The 15,557-nt window shown below is 49.7% G+C and overlaps 1 protein-coding gene and 1 long non-coding RNA gene across 9 annotated transcripts in view; one reads left to right on the top strand and one right to left on the bottom strand.

Moving 5' to 3' along the window:
* Nucleotides 1-610: 610 nt before the first annotated feature.
* LOC148002326 (uncharacterized) lies at nt 611-10,517 on the bottom strand. The gene is made up of 3 exons (XR_015634827.1): nt 9,788-10,517; nt 5,808-5,975; nt 611-5,344 (listed from the first exon to the last, which is right to left on the bottom strand). It is a non-coding gene; the product is annotated as an uncharacterized LOC148002326 (long non-coding RNA).
* Nucleotides 10,518-10,600: 83 nt separating this feature from the next.
* The window catches only part of Kdm2b (lysine demethylase 2B), a 127,151-nt gene continuing 122,194 nt past the window's right edge, over nt 10,601-15,557 (top strand). For 3 of the 8 annotated variants that reach the window (XM_087578445.1, XM_087578447.1, XM_087578451.1), the window contains exons 1-3: nt 11,364-11,404; nt 12,062-12,206; nt 15,126-15,204. In XM_087578445.1, the coding sequence (XP_087434571.1) occupies nt 11,390-11,404; nt 12,062-12,206; nt 15,126-15,204 (239 nt within the window). In that variant the 5' untranslated portion in view covers nt 11,364-11,389. 8 annotated transcript variants of the gene reach the window in all.

Raw genomic sequence — 15,557 nt, forward strand, 5'->3', positions numbered from 1 at the left:
TGGGGGTTCAGTCTTAGCAGGACCCAGGGCTTCCCCTTCCACTGGTGCTCTTACTAGGATATTCATTGCTACCTATGGGGACAGAGTCCAGGGTCAGTCCATCTACTTTAACTCTTTAGAACTTGTGGACTTTTTCTAACATCTATTCTCCTGCTACCACGGGCTCCTACTGTGTACCCTAGGTTGGCCTGGAACTTGGTACGTAACACCAAGCCAGCCTCAAAGTCACAGGTAGATGCTTGCTTACCCCTGGGCCAGGCATTCCTGGTTCCTGCTTCCACGTCTGGCATCAGCTGGGTATGTGAGTACAGGGTTGCTGTCTTCAGGCACACCAGAAGAGGGCATCGAATCCCATTCCAGATGTTTGTGAGCTACCATGTGGTTTCTGGGATTTGAACTCAGCCTCCCCCCCCCCCCTTTTTTTCAACCTACTTTTGTTTTTTGGAGATAGGGTTCCTCGGTGTCCCTCTGGCTCTCCTGGAACTCATTCTGTAGACCAGGCTGGCCTTGAACTCAGAGATCCTCCTGCCTCTGCCTCCTGAGTGCTGGAATTAAAAGCATGTGACGTCCAGCCATTTTTTTTTTCCTTTTTCTTTTTTTCGGAGCTAAGTCCCCAATCTCAAGCCATTTTTTAAAAAAAGATTTTATAGGCATAAACCTCGTGCCTGCCCTTACGCATGCGCATCGCGTGTGTGCCTGATGCACCATGGATGCTAGAAGAGAATGGATCTCACAGGATTGGAGAAATGATTGTGACGTGCTATGTAGGTGCCGGAAATCAAACCCAGTCCCGACCACAGGCAACAAGTGCCCTTCACCACTGGGCTGTCTCTCCAGCCTCACAGGTTGTAATCAGAATTTACCAAGTCCGGTCAGTGGTAGAGCTTGCCTTGGGTTCTATGCTTAGCACCGAAGGGGGCTAAAAAAACAAAACAAAACAGAAAAAACCAAGCTCATCTACCAGGGCCAAAATAACATCATAGATTCGGTCTCTCCCCTTGAGTTCACAGATTCAAGCCAATAAACACTGAGTGTGCTGGACTGCGTGCTGTCTTTTCAGTGCCTAGCAACTCTGTAATAAACTTCCGGGTCCCTTCGGGTTGTTTTACTATAATGAATGACGATGACGGTACCTTAATGTGCGCCAGACACTCTGCAAGGCGTTTTACCTTCAGCATCTGTTCCTGGTCATGGTCTACCTGACAGCTTGTATTGCTGCCTCCTTTCTACTGGGGAGGAAACAGAGTCCCAGGAAGGTGAAGCAATTCCTGTAGTTCGCACAGCTGGTAAACCACATAGGATCAATCTACCAGCCAGAGTTCTGACGCAATTACACCGCTTCAGTTAGATTCTGGCGAAGGTCGAGAGCCATCATAGGGTTCCTGGGAATTGAACTCAGGACCTTTGGAAGAGCAGTCTGTGCTCTTAACCGCTAAGCCATCTCTCCAACCCTGTATACTTAAGTTTGCTGATGCATGGTCTTGCTATGTAGCCCAAGCTAGGTATAGTAAACTATTTTTGATTACTTAGAACAGTGCTTGGCCTCAGAAACGCTAGGCAAACACTATACCGTGCCATAGACCAAAGGCCAGGTCTTAAGCTTTAATTTTTACTTTCCATTTCTGAAAAGAAATGTTGCTATTATCTGTATGTGGATTCCGGGGATGATCATCAGGTTAACAGGTCAGCACCTTCACCTTCTAAACCAGGTCGCTGCTCTCAAGCCTGTCTCGCCTTTAAAATTCATTTAGAGACAGGGTTTCCCTATTTAACCCTGGCTGTCCTGGAACTCAGAGATCCACCTGCCTCTACCTTGGGAGTGCTGGGATTAAAGGTGAGCGCTGTACCTAACTCAAGTGTGTGTGTGTGTGTGTGTGTGTGTCAGAGAGAGAGAGAGAGAGAGAGAGAGAGAGAGAGAGAGAGAGAGAGAGAGAGAGAGAGAGAACGAACGAACATGCAGGTGGTTATGAGCCACTCAGGTCCTTTGGTAAGAACAAGTGTTCTTAACACAGAAGCCAACTCCCCAGGCCCTAAGTATTTTTTTTTTTCTTTCCCCCGGGGCTGGGGACTGAACCCAGGACCTTGCGCTTCCTAGGTAAGCGCTCTACCACTGAGCCAAATCCCCAACCCCTAAGTATTTTTAAAAGTGTAGCTTCCGAGTCAGATTCATGGGACTGAAGGCAAGATCTATCTTTGCAAAGAATTTTTACTTAAACAAAAGAGGCAGATGTTAGATGATTAAGAGTTTCTCTTGGAGCTGGGGAGAAGAGCCAACTGTCCTTTTTCGGAACATTCCATCCTCCCCTGGGGAAAGCCTGTTCTCTGCCAGGAACAGGTGGCACTGGGAGGGAGGGAACAGGAGGGTTTCCTATAAAGGCTGCCGGGCGAGCGTGCGTACATGCGCGCATGCGTATATCAAGGTAGTGCTTCCCGAATGATCTACAAATGACTGACTGCTATTTGAAAAGGGTTAAAAGCCGGTGACACCACCCATGAAAGCTATTACAGTTATTTATGCCGGAAAGAGAAACTCCGCACTGTAGGAGGGACTGTAGTGTGCGCACTTAGGGAGAAATGTAGTGCGCGCACTTGGGGTAGGGTGTGGGCTTCTATTTAACCTGTAGTTTTAGAGTAAACAGAGTTCCTGTTTGATATGGAGTATATTAAAGACAGTGACAGACGGGGTTGTGGGTGGTGTAGCTAAGTGATTGCCTATCGTGCCCAAATCAGAGGCACCTGGTACAGGATCTCTCCGATCTCACTGCTGTCTAGAAGTATAGACAACAAAAATATATCGGCTCTCCCTATAGCCGCAGGTTCAGCGTTTGGGCATTTGATTATTACTTATGTGTGTGTTATATGCAGATGCTTGGTCACGTGTGCTCACCGAGGCCAGAGGATGGTATAGATATCTCATTCTTCACCTTATCCCTTTGAGGCACGGTCTCTCTCTCAAATTCAAACTCAGGTTATTCTCATAGGCTAGCAGCCAGGAAGCTACAACAATCCTCCTGCCCCTACCTCCATACAGTACTGGTATGCGTAAGACCAGCCCTGCCTTATGTGTTGGAATCCCCATGTTGGCTCAGCACTCTAACCACTGGGCCACCCTTCCTTGCCCGGACCTAGGTTTGGTGTTTTGTTTTGTTCTAGGGGTTGAATGTAGGACCGGATACCAAGTACTCTAACTCTATCTCCATCCTGAGAAAATAAACTTTAAAGAACTCCTTCTGGAGTTAGGTGTGGTAGTAGTTCCTGCCAGTAGTCCTGTCATTCGCAAGGCTGAGGGTAAGGGAATCTTTCTGAGCTTAGTTAGACAGTGCGAACCCCAAGCCAGCCAAGGCCCGTCTCAAAACAACGAACGAACACGCTAGGTCCTGGCAAGATGGCTCAGCAAACAAAGATGCCTCCTGCCAAATGTGGTGACCGGAGTTTGATCCCTGTGACCTACACGGTGGAGTGACAGAACTGACCACTTCCTGCAATCACTGTCCCCTGATTTCCACATAAGCGCTAGGGTGCGTCCCCACACATAAAACCAATTAAAGCATAGGGAAAAAAATTGTCACAAGGAATCCCATCTGTTGGTATCGGGAACCGGTTTTACGGTTGTAGATCGCCTGCGAACCCAGAGATGACGTCATGCATAGGCGACAGCGAGCGGAGCATGTGTTGCCATGGCAATGGCCATACACTCCCAGAGTCCATTTGGTTTACTTCCCACCATTACCTGCGAATTGTTACGTCAGTCTCTGGGGAAAAAAAAAAAAAAGGCGGACCCTTCCCGACCCTTCTTTTTCTCTCTCTTTGCTCCACTTTGGCTCTGTCATCCCCTTCCACCAGAATAAACCTCTCCCACTTGGAACTGCCTTGGCCTGGTGTGGTCTGTCTGGACCGGAGCCGCGACTCTATCACAACACCATCTTGCTGGGCCTTGTGTCTATAATTCCAGGTAAGGATGAGAATCATAAGTTGAAGGCTAGCCTCGGCAATTTAGCAAGGCTACGTTTCAAAAAGAATAAGAGAAAAAGGGTTGGCGATATAGCCCAGTGGCAGAGGGCTTGCCTATCTTGAGTGAGGCCATAAGTTCACCGGTACTGGGAGGAATTATAGTTTTTCTCCCCAACTCCCATGTTTTCTTCTGCGCCATTATTTCTTAAACTGTACTAGGTATTAAAAAATAATCTGGAAACAATTCAAGGACCACCAGGAGGGTGTGGTTCTATAGAACCACCTCGCCATTATAGGAACGGAGGATTCTTTCATCTTAGTTCCTGCTGGGGTCCTGGGTTTGATTCCCTGAGGAAATCTCGGGACAACAAAAACATGTTTAGCGTTAGAAGGTGACAGGAAATGAGATATCCAAGCAGCTTCTAGAAGAGGGATGTTGGAGCTAGCAGGATAAAAATGTAGAGAGAAAGGACCAGCAGGTACAGAGGCCTGGAGGAGACAAAAGTATTCAGTCAAAGGACTCAAAACACCGAGCAAGGTTAGGTTAGGTTTGGAGGGAATCTGGCTGGGGAAACAGCTATTCAACCTCCACAGATGACTCTCCCCTGAACCTTAAAACTCAGCAGAAAGCAAAATGTTGGGGTTATGGCGCCCAGAGCATCAGCTTCCTTTGAATACCATTACTGGGTGAGCCCTTTTGTGAGCATATAGGACACATAGTGAGACTGCAGTGGGTTTTGCCTTAAAACCTCCATTTCACAGGTGAGAAAACAGACTCTCCGGCACCTTGAGGGACTGTCTAGGTTTTCGTGTCCTTTTACATAAATGCTTTAGTTCTAAGTGCCTTTGACTTGAGATCGTATAGGTAAAAGCCTTGTTTTCTTCTTCTTCTTCTAAATAGAGCCACTTAACATGAGGTATTATGACTTTGTTGGACTTCTGACTCCGTCCAGTTTGGCCCACTGTATACAGGGAAACTGAGGAAAGGGCAGTAGTTATAGCCAAAAGGCCAAGCGGCCTCTCAAAATTCCCCACATCTATTCTGGTTCTCCCTCTGGGGCAGCTCTTAGATACCATCTTCTGCCAAATAAGAGTTTGTTTCTCAGAAGCTGTTAAGAAGTGGGAGGTTAGGGAAAAAAAAAATCTGCATCAACAATTACAAAATCCCCCTGCTGCAGACTGAGCACAAAGGGTTCGAGCTCTGAACAAAGGGCTGGGTGAGACTGGAAGGCAAATGCTGACACATCCTCTCTCCAGCTGTGAACCGGGGGTCTGAGGGCTGCTGCAAAGGTCATCTGTCTCCACATCTTTGGGCAGGAAATGCAATTCAATCCTTCCAGTGACTGATCACTTTACAAGATTAATGGAAATGTCTCCACCATGGGTCTGTGTTCTGACAGCACCAAAAAAAAAAAAAAAAAAAAAGTGAATCAAACTTCTCCCTGGCCTCCTCAGCAAGGTCAGCTGATTCCTGGTCTTTAGAAAGCTCAAAACTTTACTCCAGGACATCTGTTCAGAGGGAATCCCTTTGATAGCAGAGATCCCGTCTCCAGGGGCCAGGGGCTGGACCCAAAGACAACACCTGAAGGTGGGAAATTTTGGAAGCTCTTCAGTCTGGAAGCTTCATGCTTCCAAGAAGAAGTGCAAAGGGCAGAGTAGGGCCCGAAGGGTTAACTGCCAGCCTTCTTGTCCATCCCTCAGGGCTTGTCAACCAGTGACAAGTGAGCATGATGAAGTAATGCCTGCCTTCCCCTTCCCATTGGCTACCGCACCTGTCCATCAATCTCAAGATGCAAGTTTTGAAAGAATCTTTGAACTTTTATGACTCTCTTCACAGCATTAACCCTTTAACTCACCTGTGGTCTCCAGGGTCCTTTCCAGCCCTTACACAAGAAGAGACACAATTGAAAAGCAAAATCAGAACGCTAAGTAGAACTTTAAGCCTTTCCCCAAGGGTCAGGCCTGACAGCCTTTGTACAGTTTTGTTTTCTCTCTTTTGACTTCAATCCACAAGGCACCAAGGACTGCAAAACAAAATAAACAGGCGATATCTGAGAACAATCACTTTAACAGAGACGGCTTGGTCTGCTGCCATATTAAAATAAGAGTACACTTTAAATTCCAAAAGTCATACAATCAGTCCGTGGTGGGTCTCGCACATACAAGGTTTTACTGCCTTAATTCTATTCACGTGCTCCATCCCCTAGCGTGTAGTGGATTGAACCCAGAGTCTCTACATGGTGACAAACGCTCTATTCCTGAGGTACCCCACTAACCTGAATTCATTCCTGAGTAGTTAACACACCTCCATGGTGCAGAATTGAAAAGGCTCTACACCACATAGAATGAAATTAAACCCCTCAGGTCTGCATCAGGCAGTAAACACACACACACACACACACACACACACACACACACACACACACACACAGAGTTAACATTTAACAATGTACCAAAGGCTAGCTCTTTTCCTCTCTTCCTGTTGCCTTTCTCCATTGTCATGTTTTTCCAAAGAAAACCCAATGCATAGGAAAGATTAAGCATCGATCTATGAATATATCTCCTTTGGTTTATCCAAGCAGTAATCAAGATTTAGTATTCTTTATCATGTTTTTAATTAAGGATATAATTAAGTCACTTCATACAAACATATATTCTCTCTCTTTCTGTTTTTCAAGATAGGATTCCTCTGTGTAGCATTACCTGTCTTGGAACTCACTATGTAGACCAGGCTGGCCCTCAAACTCACAGAGATCCTGCCTCTGCCTTCGAGTGCTAGGATTAAGTGTGAGCCCGGCTTTGGATTTCCCACACGCTCTTACAGTCCGGTAACCATAGAGAGCATTGTGGCCTTTAACTCCCCATCCTGAGCTTCCTAAAAGCTGAGATTAATATGCTACCATGCCTGCCTTAAGGTTTATTATATGGTTCTTGACTCTATCCTCCACTGGACATTTAGCACCTTGGTAAGATCTTGGCAGGTAAACCAAGCCCATCCAATTGGTATCCCACCAGGCTCCCGCACTGGGCCACACCGAAGGCACCGGGAGCAAGCGCTTCAAACGCCAAGGCTGCAAAATTCACATTGCACAGAGGTGTGTTCTTCCATACAACCTTTGCCTTACATATCCTTGCCTCCGTGAACTCCTCATCCTCTTAAATGTTCTAAGACAGCTGATGATGGAGCTGGAAGCCAAATTGGTACCTTGACTCATAAATAAATAAATAGCTCGGTAAGGTACCGTAAGAGCCATGATGGCAGACACCCCATAGCCTCCTTGTTTTAAGTGCTGTTTGTTTGCCTGCTGCCCCAGTGGGATTGGATCCGGGGTCTTGTATATGACGCCAGTGAGGTACTGCATCGCCGAGCCATAATCCCAGCCCATTAATTTTTTTATTTTTGACACAGGGTTTTATTATATTGCTCAGGCATGCACTACCATGCCCAGTTTAACTTTAATTTTTTTTTTTTTTTTTTTTTTTTTTTTTTTTTTTTTTTTTTGCTGTAAGTGTATTTCAGTAGTAGAGTGAGTTCTTAGTACTCATGAGTGGCTGGGTTCTAAATAAATGTCACAGACTCATAGGCAGGGCTTCCATAGCGGCCAGAGTTGTGGGCTCCAGATTCTTCCAAGCTCTTGGTTCAGATCACTGTCATCATAATACCATTGTGGTCAAATAATTTAGCATGTCTTTGAGCGTTAGCTATGAAATAGCTATGAAATAGATTTAAAGAGATGCCAATATGAAGGGCTTTGTTCAAAGGCACTCTTAAGTGCTTCAGCGCCTGGAGCTAGAGACTAGGGTAGCCCAAGATTCAGGAGACAGAGGCTGGAGGCTTACACACTTCTAGACCAGCCTGGTTTACAAAACAAGTTCCAGGCTACCCTCGTCTCACAAATAGGAAAGCCAAGAGCTAGACTAACGACGTAAGAGCAGTTTGTTCCTTCCTAGTCCAGAATCCCTGGTTTCTGAGTGGTCCATCCAGGGACGTTCAAGCCCACAGTGTGTGTCTGTGCAAGTGAAGCTGTCATTTCTGTCTTCTGTCCCCTTGTCTTTGGACACAGAGCTGCTCATTACCCCTGTGAGGATGGATGACACAATTGACTATAACACAGGTAGGATCTGACCGAGCCTTTTACAAGGATGGTACAGGAATGTGGTATTTCATTTCCAACGAGGCTGGCTTGCGTTAAAAGTTCACCTCTCAAAACGAGCCCCCTTTCTCTTTCTCATTTCTCACCTCCCAGCTCCTGGGGGACATTCAGCCAAAGTTGGAGCTCAAGGGTCTGGCCCTTCCCCCCTTGGCCCAAAATAACCTCCTCCCCCACTTGGGGGGAATGCTTGGAATTCTTTCGACCGAGGACAAAGGCTTTCATCTGCCAATTACTGATAAAGGGAAGATGCTAATATGCCGGAGAGGGTGATCCATCAAGGGCTCAACGTTTACTGAGTGACCACTTAGACCCAGCAGAGGGGTGGCCATTCTGGGGGCGTCAAAGGGGGACAAATACCTGGCTGGCTCATTCTTCTCCCAAGTCTGTGATTTCCTCCAGGTTTGGAAAGGGAGGGGGACCAAGTCAGGTGACTGAGTAACCTCTGCCCACTCTAAGAAACTGGCTGATATCAGACTTTTTCCTTTGGGGGGAAAACTCAGAAGCCACAGGGGGGTGGGGAGAGGTGGAGGGGAGAGAACCCCAGGGAGGTAGGTGAAGCAGGAAGATGTCCAACGTCCCATTTGACAGTTTTGCTTTAATTCTTAACCCACTGATTCTCAGCCCTGGGCCCCTCCTGAAAACAGCCTGAAGCATAAATGAAGTTGAGCATTTGAAAAGGCAAGCAGCGTGGTTGAGAGCCAGTAGCTCTGCCTTTCTGATTCCCAGCTTCCTTGTTTACAAAACGGGGCAGCAAGGCCGTAAGACATCTCCTTTAAAAGATTCTTTCTCACGAGAAGAGCCAGGTAAAGAGGTCCATGTCCCCACGTCATCCCCCCCCCCCTCTTTGGTGCTGGGTATGGAACCCAGAACCCAGGCTTGCTGGGCCTAGTTCGCCGCTGAATCACATCCCCAGCTGGCTCCTGGTTTCCAACAGGGATGGTTAGAAAGGCTGTCCCAGTGGGCGCAGCTGATCCAACGTAGATGTAATTTCAGTGACAAATTTGGGGTTTACGTAGAAGACTTCTACCACTAACGTACACGGATAGGAATTAAAACAAACTTCAAAGAGTAGATTTGGGGGCGGGTGGAAAAAGTAGAGAAATATACGGTAGGAAATTCTAGTGTAAGGGAGGGTGACCAAGCCTGCTCACAGCTGATTTCAGGTGGCAAGGCCACTTCCTCCCCACATCTGTCTGAATCAGTGCTGTTGACGTTGAGGACAAGATAGGAAGAGCAGTCACCTAAATTCATTTCTTGAATCTGGGTTTCCCCGGTGCGCAAAATGACCTGCTTTAGCTCCTGCACTGAATAAGAAGCTGCAGTCAATGGTAGCGTCACCTGGGAGGTCTCGCAGAACATCCCTGGTGCAAAGTCATTAGGCCCTTGCAAGAAAGAGGCCGTAGGGAACAAAGTTTGGGGCCAGCCTTTCTCCCAACTTAAAAAGAGGCCTGACTTGTCCGTTTTGGAATTCCAGGACCACTGAGGGCCAATTCTGGGAGCAGTCACAAGCACTACTTAAAAGACAGAGGAACATTGGGGGATCTGATACCCCTCGCATATTCACAAAGGCTGCCCCTACCTTCTCCGCTGAGAAAACAGTATGGATTAATCAAGGTGCTGTACCCCAGAAAGCCACGAACATCACTACTTTTCCCCTAAATTGCCGCAGGAGAGAGGCTTACCTTTTGCCTGCCTGGTGAATCCGATTCTCTAGTCCCTCCTGTGTATCGACTATCTCTTCTCAGCGAGTGTAGAGACTTTTCTTTCTTTCTTTCTTTTTAAAAGCCCAACTTCTGTTTCAGGGCTGTACTACCGAGGCTGTCCGAATGAATGAGCGAAAGGCTTTCTTCCGGTCAGTTGCAGTCTGAGAAGGCTGTGGACTGGTTGTATTTCCTGTACCTGTGCCTGTGTCTCCATATTATTTCAGCCCGGGAGTTTAAAAGTTATGCAGTCTGTACAGATACAGAGCTCCGCTAATTTCTTTCTGAGCCCCTCGGATGCCATATGGAAATATGGCAGGTTCGCAAATGGATAGGGGTCTGGACAGGCTGGCCCCTCCCCCCTAGACATGCAGTAAGGAAAGCAAAACAGAAAAAGAAATCATACATGCAAAATACTTTGAATTTAGGTCGCCAGCCTAGGTAATGAGGAAAGGTGGTTGAAGGAAGAGAGGGGCGGCCCTGGGTAACCCAAGCAAGGAGGACAGGGGCAGAAGTGGGGGGGTCGGTTTTGGGGGTGCCAGGCCCCGGGGGCTTTCACGCCAGCAGGCTCGGCTAGCATTTCCGCGCCTCCCGCTGAGGCCATCCGTGCAAATCTGCACCTCCCTCCCCACCCCCTCCTCTCTTTCCCTCCCTCCCTGCCCCGCCATCTCTGGGATGCGCCCGCCGCCTGCAACTCAGCCCTCCAAAAGTCAGCTCCCGGGCGGCGGCGGCGCCTGCGTGCAGAGGCGCACTCGTGACCCAACAACAAAACAGCGATGCCAAGGCGCTAACGGCGCCCGGTGCGTCCCAGGCTCCCTTCTGGCCCCACACCTCCTACGGCTGCGGTCCCCGACACCCCCAACCCGAGCCCCCCTTCTCCCCAACTAGCCTAGCCGCAAGCTCGGAGCCCGATCGGCAACAATGTTTACGTTCCGGGGATTATGACGTCGACGCCTCCCCCCCCACAACTGCTGAAAATGGTTTCCTAGGACTTTGCAAACGGATCTGCTTAAGTGTTGGTGCAAAACTTTGTAGATATCGGCTCTGGCTTGCTCTATTTATTTATTTTTTTTTTGGTTTCTTTTCTTTGGTCTTCCCTCCTTTCCCCCTCCGCCAAAATGCAGGGGGCAGGAGTGTTGACAATTAATTGGTGAACTCCCCTAAAAAAATGGAGGCAGAGAAAGACTCTGGAAGAAGATTGGTGTGTAGCTTTTTTTTTTCCTCCCCCAAATCTGTATCTGGTATATGATCGATTTATCTATTTGTTTATTTTTGGTTGTTTCTCGCTGCCTTTTCTTTCCTTTTCTGTATTTTGCAAGAGGACCGGAAAAAAATAAATTGCATGCAAAAGGAAGCGAGCAGCTTACTCCTCCAGTCTCTTGTGAGGCTCAGGGTCTCAGACACTTAAGTGGGGAGGAGGTAGCGCCGAAAGGCGTGGAAGGGGCTGAGCGGGCTCGGGGTTCGCCTGGGATCTGGGGGGCTGCGGGGCTCGGTGCTGAGCGGCGGAGGGAGGAGGAAGAAGGATGCGGGGAGTGGTGGGGGAGTCTCCTTAGGAAGTGAGTGTGCGCGCGCGCTCGTGGGGAGATGAGGCAGCTGCTGGTGCGTTTTGGGGGTCTCTGGTGGAAGCTTTGTGGTGGGCCGGCTGCCTCTCTCTCCCCACGCTCTTAACCTCCTCCCCTCCCCTCCTCTTCTTGCACTAGCGGTCGGTCGGCGGGGGCCGCTAGGGTCTCAACCCTTCCGTTTCAGCTTTCCAGCTTTTCTGTAGCTCGAGAGCAGCTCCAGCCTTAGTAATGCCGCCGGCCCCGGGTTCCGGCTTCCCGGGTTGGCCGCCGTGGCCGCCGGGGCTGCTGTTACCGCTGAGCCGGGTGCTGCAGCGGCTTCTCTCGGGGCCTACATCTGCCCCGCCAGCTCATACCCAGAGCCCCCTTCGGGGGTTACATAACCAGGCTCCCAGTCGAGTGGGCAAAGCGTAGCACATCACTGGGGTGGGGGCAGAGGAAAGCCCCAAATAACACTTCGATGGCTTCCAAAGATGCAGGAGGGGATTGCTTCATGTAAGAGCAGTCGGGCCTTGGGGGTGCGAGCCCCTTTTTCTGTTTTCCAGCATCTTTGGCATTTGCGCAAAGTTGCTCAGATTGCAATGCTGGGGTGCAGTGGGCGCGCCACTCTTGCACCTGTTCTTGGTGGGCCCAGGGTGAGAGGAGACCCCCAAGTCCTCTCAGTAATGTCCCGGGTTCTCTGGTTGGGTCCCCGCAGCGTGCGATTGACCGCCAGAGATACGACGAGAACGAAGACTTGTCGGACGTGGAGGAAATTGTCAGCGTTCGTGGCTTCAGCCTGGAGGAGAAGCTACGTAGCCAGCTATACCAGGGGGACTTCGTGCATGCCATGGAAGGCAAAGGTAAGGCACCCCCTCTCCTGGCTGCACTCTGTGCAGAGGGCCAGCGCGCACGTGGGGAGGGAGCTGCCTGTGGCTGGGTTCGTATTTCGCGCCCGCGTCCCCCATTCCAGGGGATCCGGTGACGAAACGAGACTGAGCACTGGGGGTGGGGGGGTGGTAAGGGAGGAGGGCAGGCAGGAAGAGGGCTGGGCCTGGCGTGGGCCTAGGCCCTGACTGTACCCATCATCAACACCAGGCTGGTCACTGCCAAGGGGCTATTGGACTGAGAGGGACCCAGGGACAGACTCTGGGACTGAGGGAGGGCGTGAGCGCAGCATCCTTACTCTCCCAAGCCAGTTGCGCTCTCTGCGCTGCCAGAGGTGCAATGCCTGGCAGGAGCCCTTCCCGACATCCCTGGGACATCGGAGTGACGGCCTTCAGCTTGAAGCCTCCCAAACAAGCCCCTATCACCCTGGGCCCTGCGGGTTATGAACTGGCAGTGGGCTTTGGCACTGAAGATGGCAGCGTCTTCCCTTGTTAGGGTTACGCCCCTTCGGGCTTTGAGGCTGAACCTTGGGTCTGAAGCGCCTTTCTTCCTTCTTGGGCCCTGCCCTACAGGATTAGAGAAGGAACTAAGTGGGCTGTTGGGCGTTATTGGCGCTATCCTTTCCTCCCCAAGCCGGAAGCCTCTAGCGCTACAGCCTTGACAGTCTGAATTGGGGGTCTAGTTTGTATAATGTAATGAATTACCTGTTCAGGCCCAGAGCTAAAATCCCAGTTCCTTGGCAGTTTGAATGGAAGACTTTGGTACATTTTGGGAGACAGGGTCTTTTCCCATGGCTGACATGAGAGCTCTGTGTCCTCTGGCCTTTCCGGTGAGGAAGCAGAAGGTGGACACGGTTTTGGAGGGACCTCCTGGCTTTGGGTCTCCCTGGCTCTCCTACTGACAGAATGGCTGGGGTGTTTCTTAGACATGTTCGGTTGGGTGATACTCCTGTTTGAAGTGAGGCTTTAGGAGCCCCGAACCTCCCCAGCCAGCATCCTGGGGGTCTTTTGTAGGTTATGGACCCACATCCTATTTTGGCCTGTAGGATTGGAGTTTGGGAGAAGCCCTGGCTTACCCACGCCTTCCTAGGGTGTGTGGACTTTTTAAAGTTTCCTTTTAATTACTCATTTTCCATTTTGTGTTTCCCCATCCCCCCTTGGAAACCCCTGTCCTCTCAGTGGGCTGACAGCAGGGGAAGAGCCTCCCTCCTCCAGGTTCTGCTTGAGTGGCTGAGGCCTGGAGTTAGCCCTAGAGGAAACTGTCCCCGGCTTTGCATTTTTTGAAGTTTCTCTTTTGTGCTCACCGCCTCCTGGGGCTCTGGTGAAGTTAGGGAGAAGTGGGGGAAGGGAAGTTTTTATTTATTTATTTTTTCCCCAAAGAAATTTCACCCCAAAACAGGGTACCAGCCCCAGCTGCGTTTATATTTTCTCGGCACAAATGGGATTTTAATTCTTCCCCCTTTCTTCCTCCACTTTACCGGGCCTGGCAAAGCCTATGAGAAAACAATGTGCAAACGCTCCCTCCTAGTGATTTGTCAGGAATTCTCAGGCCAGGATTTGCGAGCTTTTTCTCAGGCCCATTTGTGGAAGCTGAAACCGGAGGGTGGGTTGGGTGGGGAGTTGGGGGGTGTGTAGACCGGGAAGGTTACCATCTAGGGAGCTCCAAGGGCATCCTTAAAGCTGCTGCCCTGGCTTCTTTCAAAGGGAGAGGGCTTGGGCTTTTGCTTGTTAATTCAGATCTGCCCTTAAAACTGGAGGGAGGAGCTGAAATGCAGAAGGAACCCTTAGCCTCAAAACAGAAGCGTCTCAAACTTCTCTTCCTTTAAATCCGGAGGAATCCCCATTCACTAGGAGCCCCTGGGGATCTGAGCCTCTGGGGTCAGGGCTTTCTCGGCTCTGGGTTTTGTTCTCTCTCTCCTGAGCCTGTTGCCTCCTCCTCCTCCTCCCCCAAAGGCTTCCCGGCTGAACTGCTTCCCTAGGGCTTGGGCTCCCCGACTCTTCTCCCTCCTTTCTGACCAGCTTAGAAAGGACTGGTGCCCTTGGTACCTTGCATTAGTCACCTGATTTGGGAGGAAAGAGGATGTAGCCCAGCATCCCTCACGTCCATGCTGGGGGATATGGTTGGGTCAGAGCCACTGGCTCGGGACTTGAGGAGGGAAAGAATTAGGCAAAGGCTGGGGGGCTTTGGATAGGATTGGGGGGTTGGGTGGGCGTTGTATCTCTATCATGCAAACTACTGAAAGAAAACTGCCTTGTGGAGTCTTCCTTGGGGGGAGGGCTTCCTGTGCTCCGTCCTCCTAGTTCATTAGCACAACCCTCCTGGTTATCCAGTTGAAGCAAGTACGATGATGGGCTCCAATCGAATTTCACCATAGCAAGACAACAAAGCTATGCCCAGTTCCCTAGTTATTTTGGCACCAAATACATAGTTTCCAGGGAAACCAGCTCCCCTCACCCCCTTCACCATCCAGGATATTACAATAAGATTTTCACTGATGTTCAGCGTTTCCCGGTCTATCCAGGGGTTGAGGTCCTCCCAGGTAGCTTGCTTCAATGTTGCCATCCCTTTCCTGCCTTGACTCAAGCCTGGTGTTTGTCTGTCCCTCTTTCTCAATAGTAACTACTGAGTTTTCAGCGTAGAGTTCTTTCTAAGTCTCCTCCCGAGTCCTGGCTGGCCTTGGGCTGTTCATTGACAAGTTGGGACCCGTGGGGCATGCAGGGAATGAGTAGGCAGAGGAGCGGATGGAGTGATGGCATGGTTTTGCCTTATCTACTTTCTGGTTATTTTCCCAGAGAGTTTTACCATCTAGCTGGTACCTGCATCTAGTGGATTTGCCTCTTGACCATTTAATAACTTAACCGGATAACTGTTTTTCATTCAAATACCCCCAACAGATTTTAACTATGAGTACGTACAGAGAGAAGCTCTCAGGGTTCCCCTGGTTTTTCGAGACAAGGATGGACTAGGAATCAAGTAAGTGGCTGAAATTAATCCCTTCTTCCTTGGTCTTCTTCCCCATCACAACTCAAAGCTGGTCAGAAAGGAGGGAGAAGAGTCGGGGAGCCCACTTAGTGCTTCCAGAAGGACTTTGCCTAAAATCTGGGAACAGCTCCTCCTTGTTCAAGGCCCTCCCGAGAGGAAACGCTGATCTTTTTTTCGGGAATTTGGAAGTCCTAGTGATGGATCTCCCCCACCAACATCTAGTCTATCCTGGTCATTTTAAGCAGTGATGGATCTCCCACTGCTCTCTGGTCTACTCTGGTCCCACGAAACAACTTCCTGTTGAGCATTGCGTTAAGCATGGGTTGTGAAGGGATTGGCCATCC

Source organism: Rattus norvegicus, chromosome 12 (genome assembly GCF_021556685.1).
Source record: "Rattus norvegicus strain SHRSP/BbbUtx chromosome 12, alternate assembly SHRSP_T2T, whole genome shotgun sequence".
Lineage (NCBI taxonomy): Eukaryota > Metazoa > Chordata > Mammalia > Rodentia > Muridae > Rattus > Rattus norvegicus.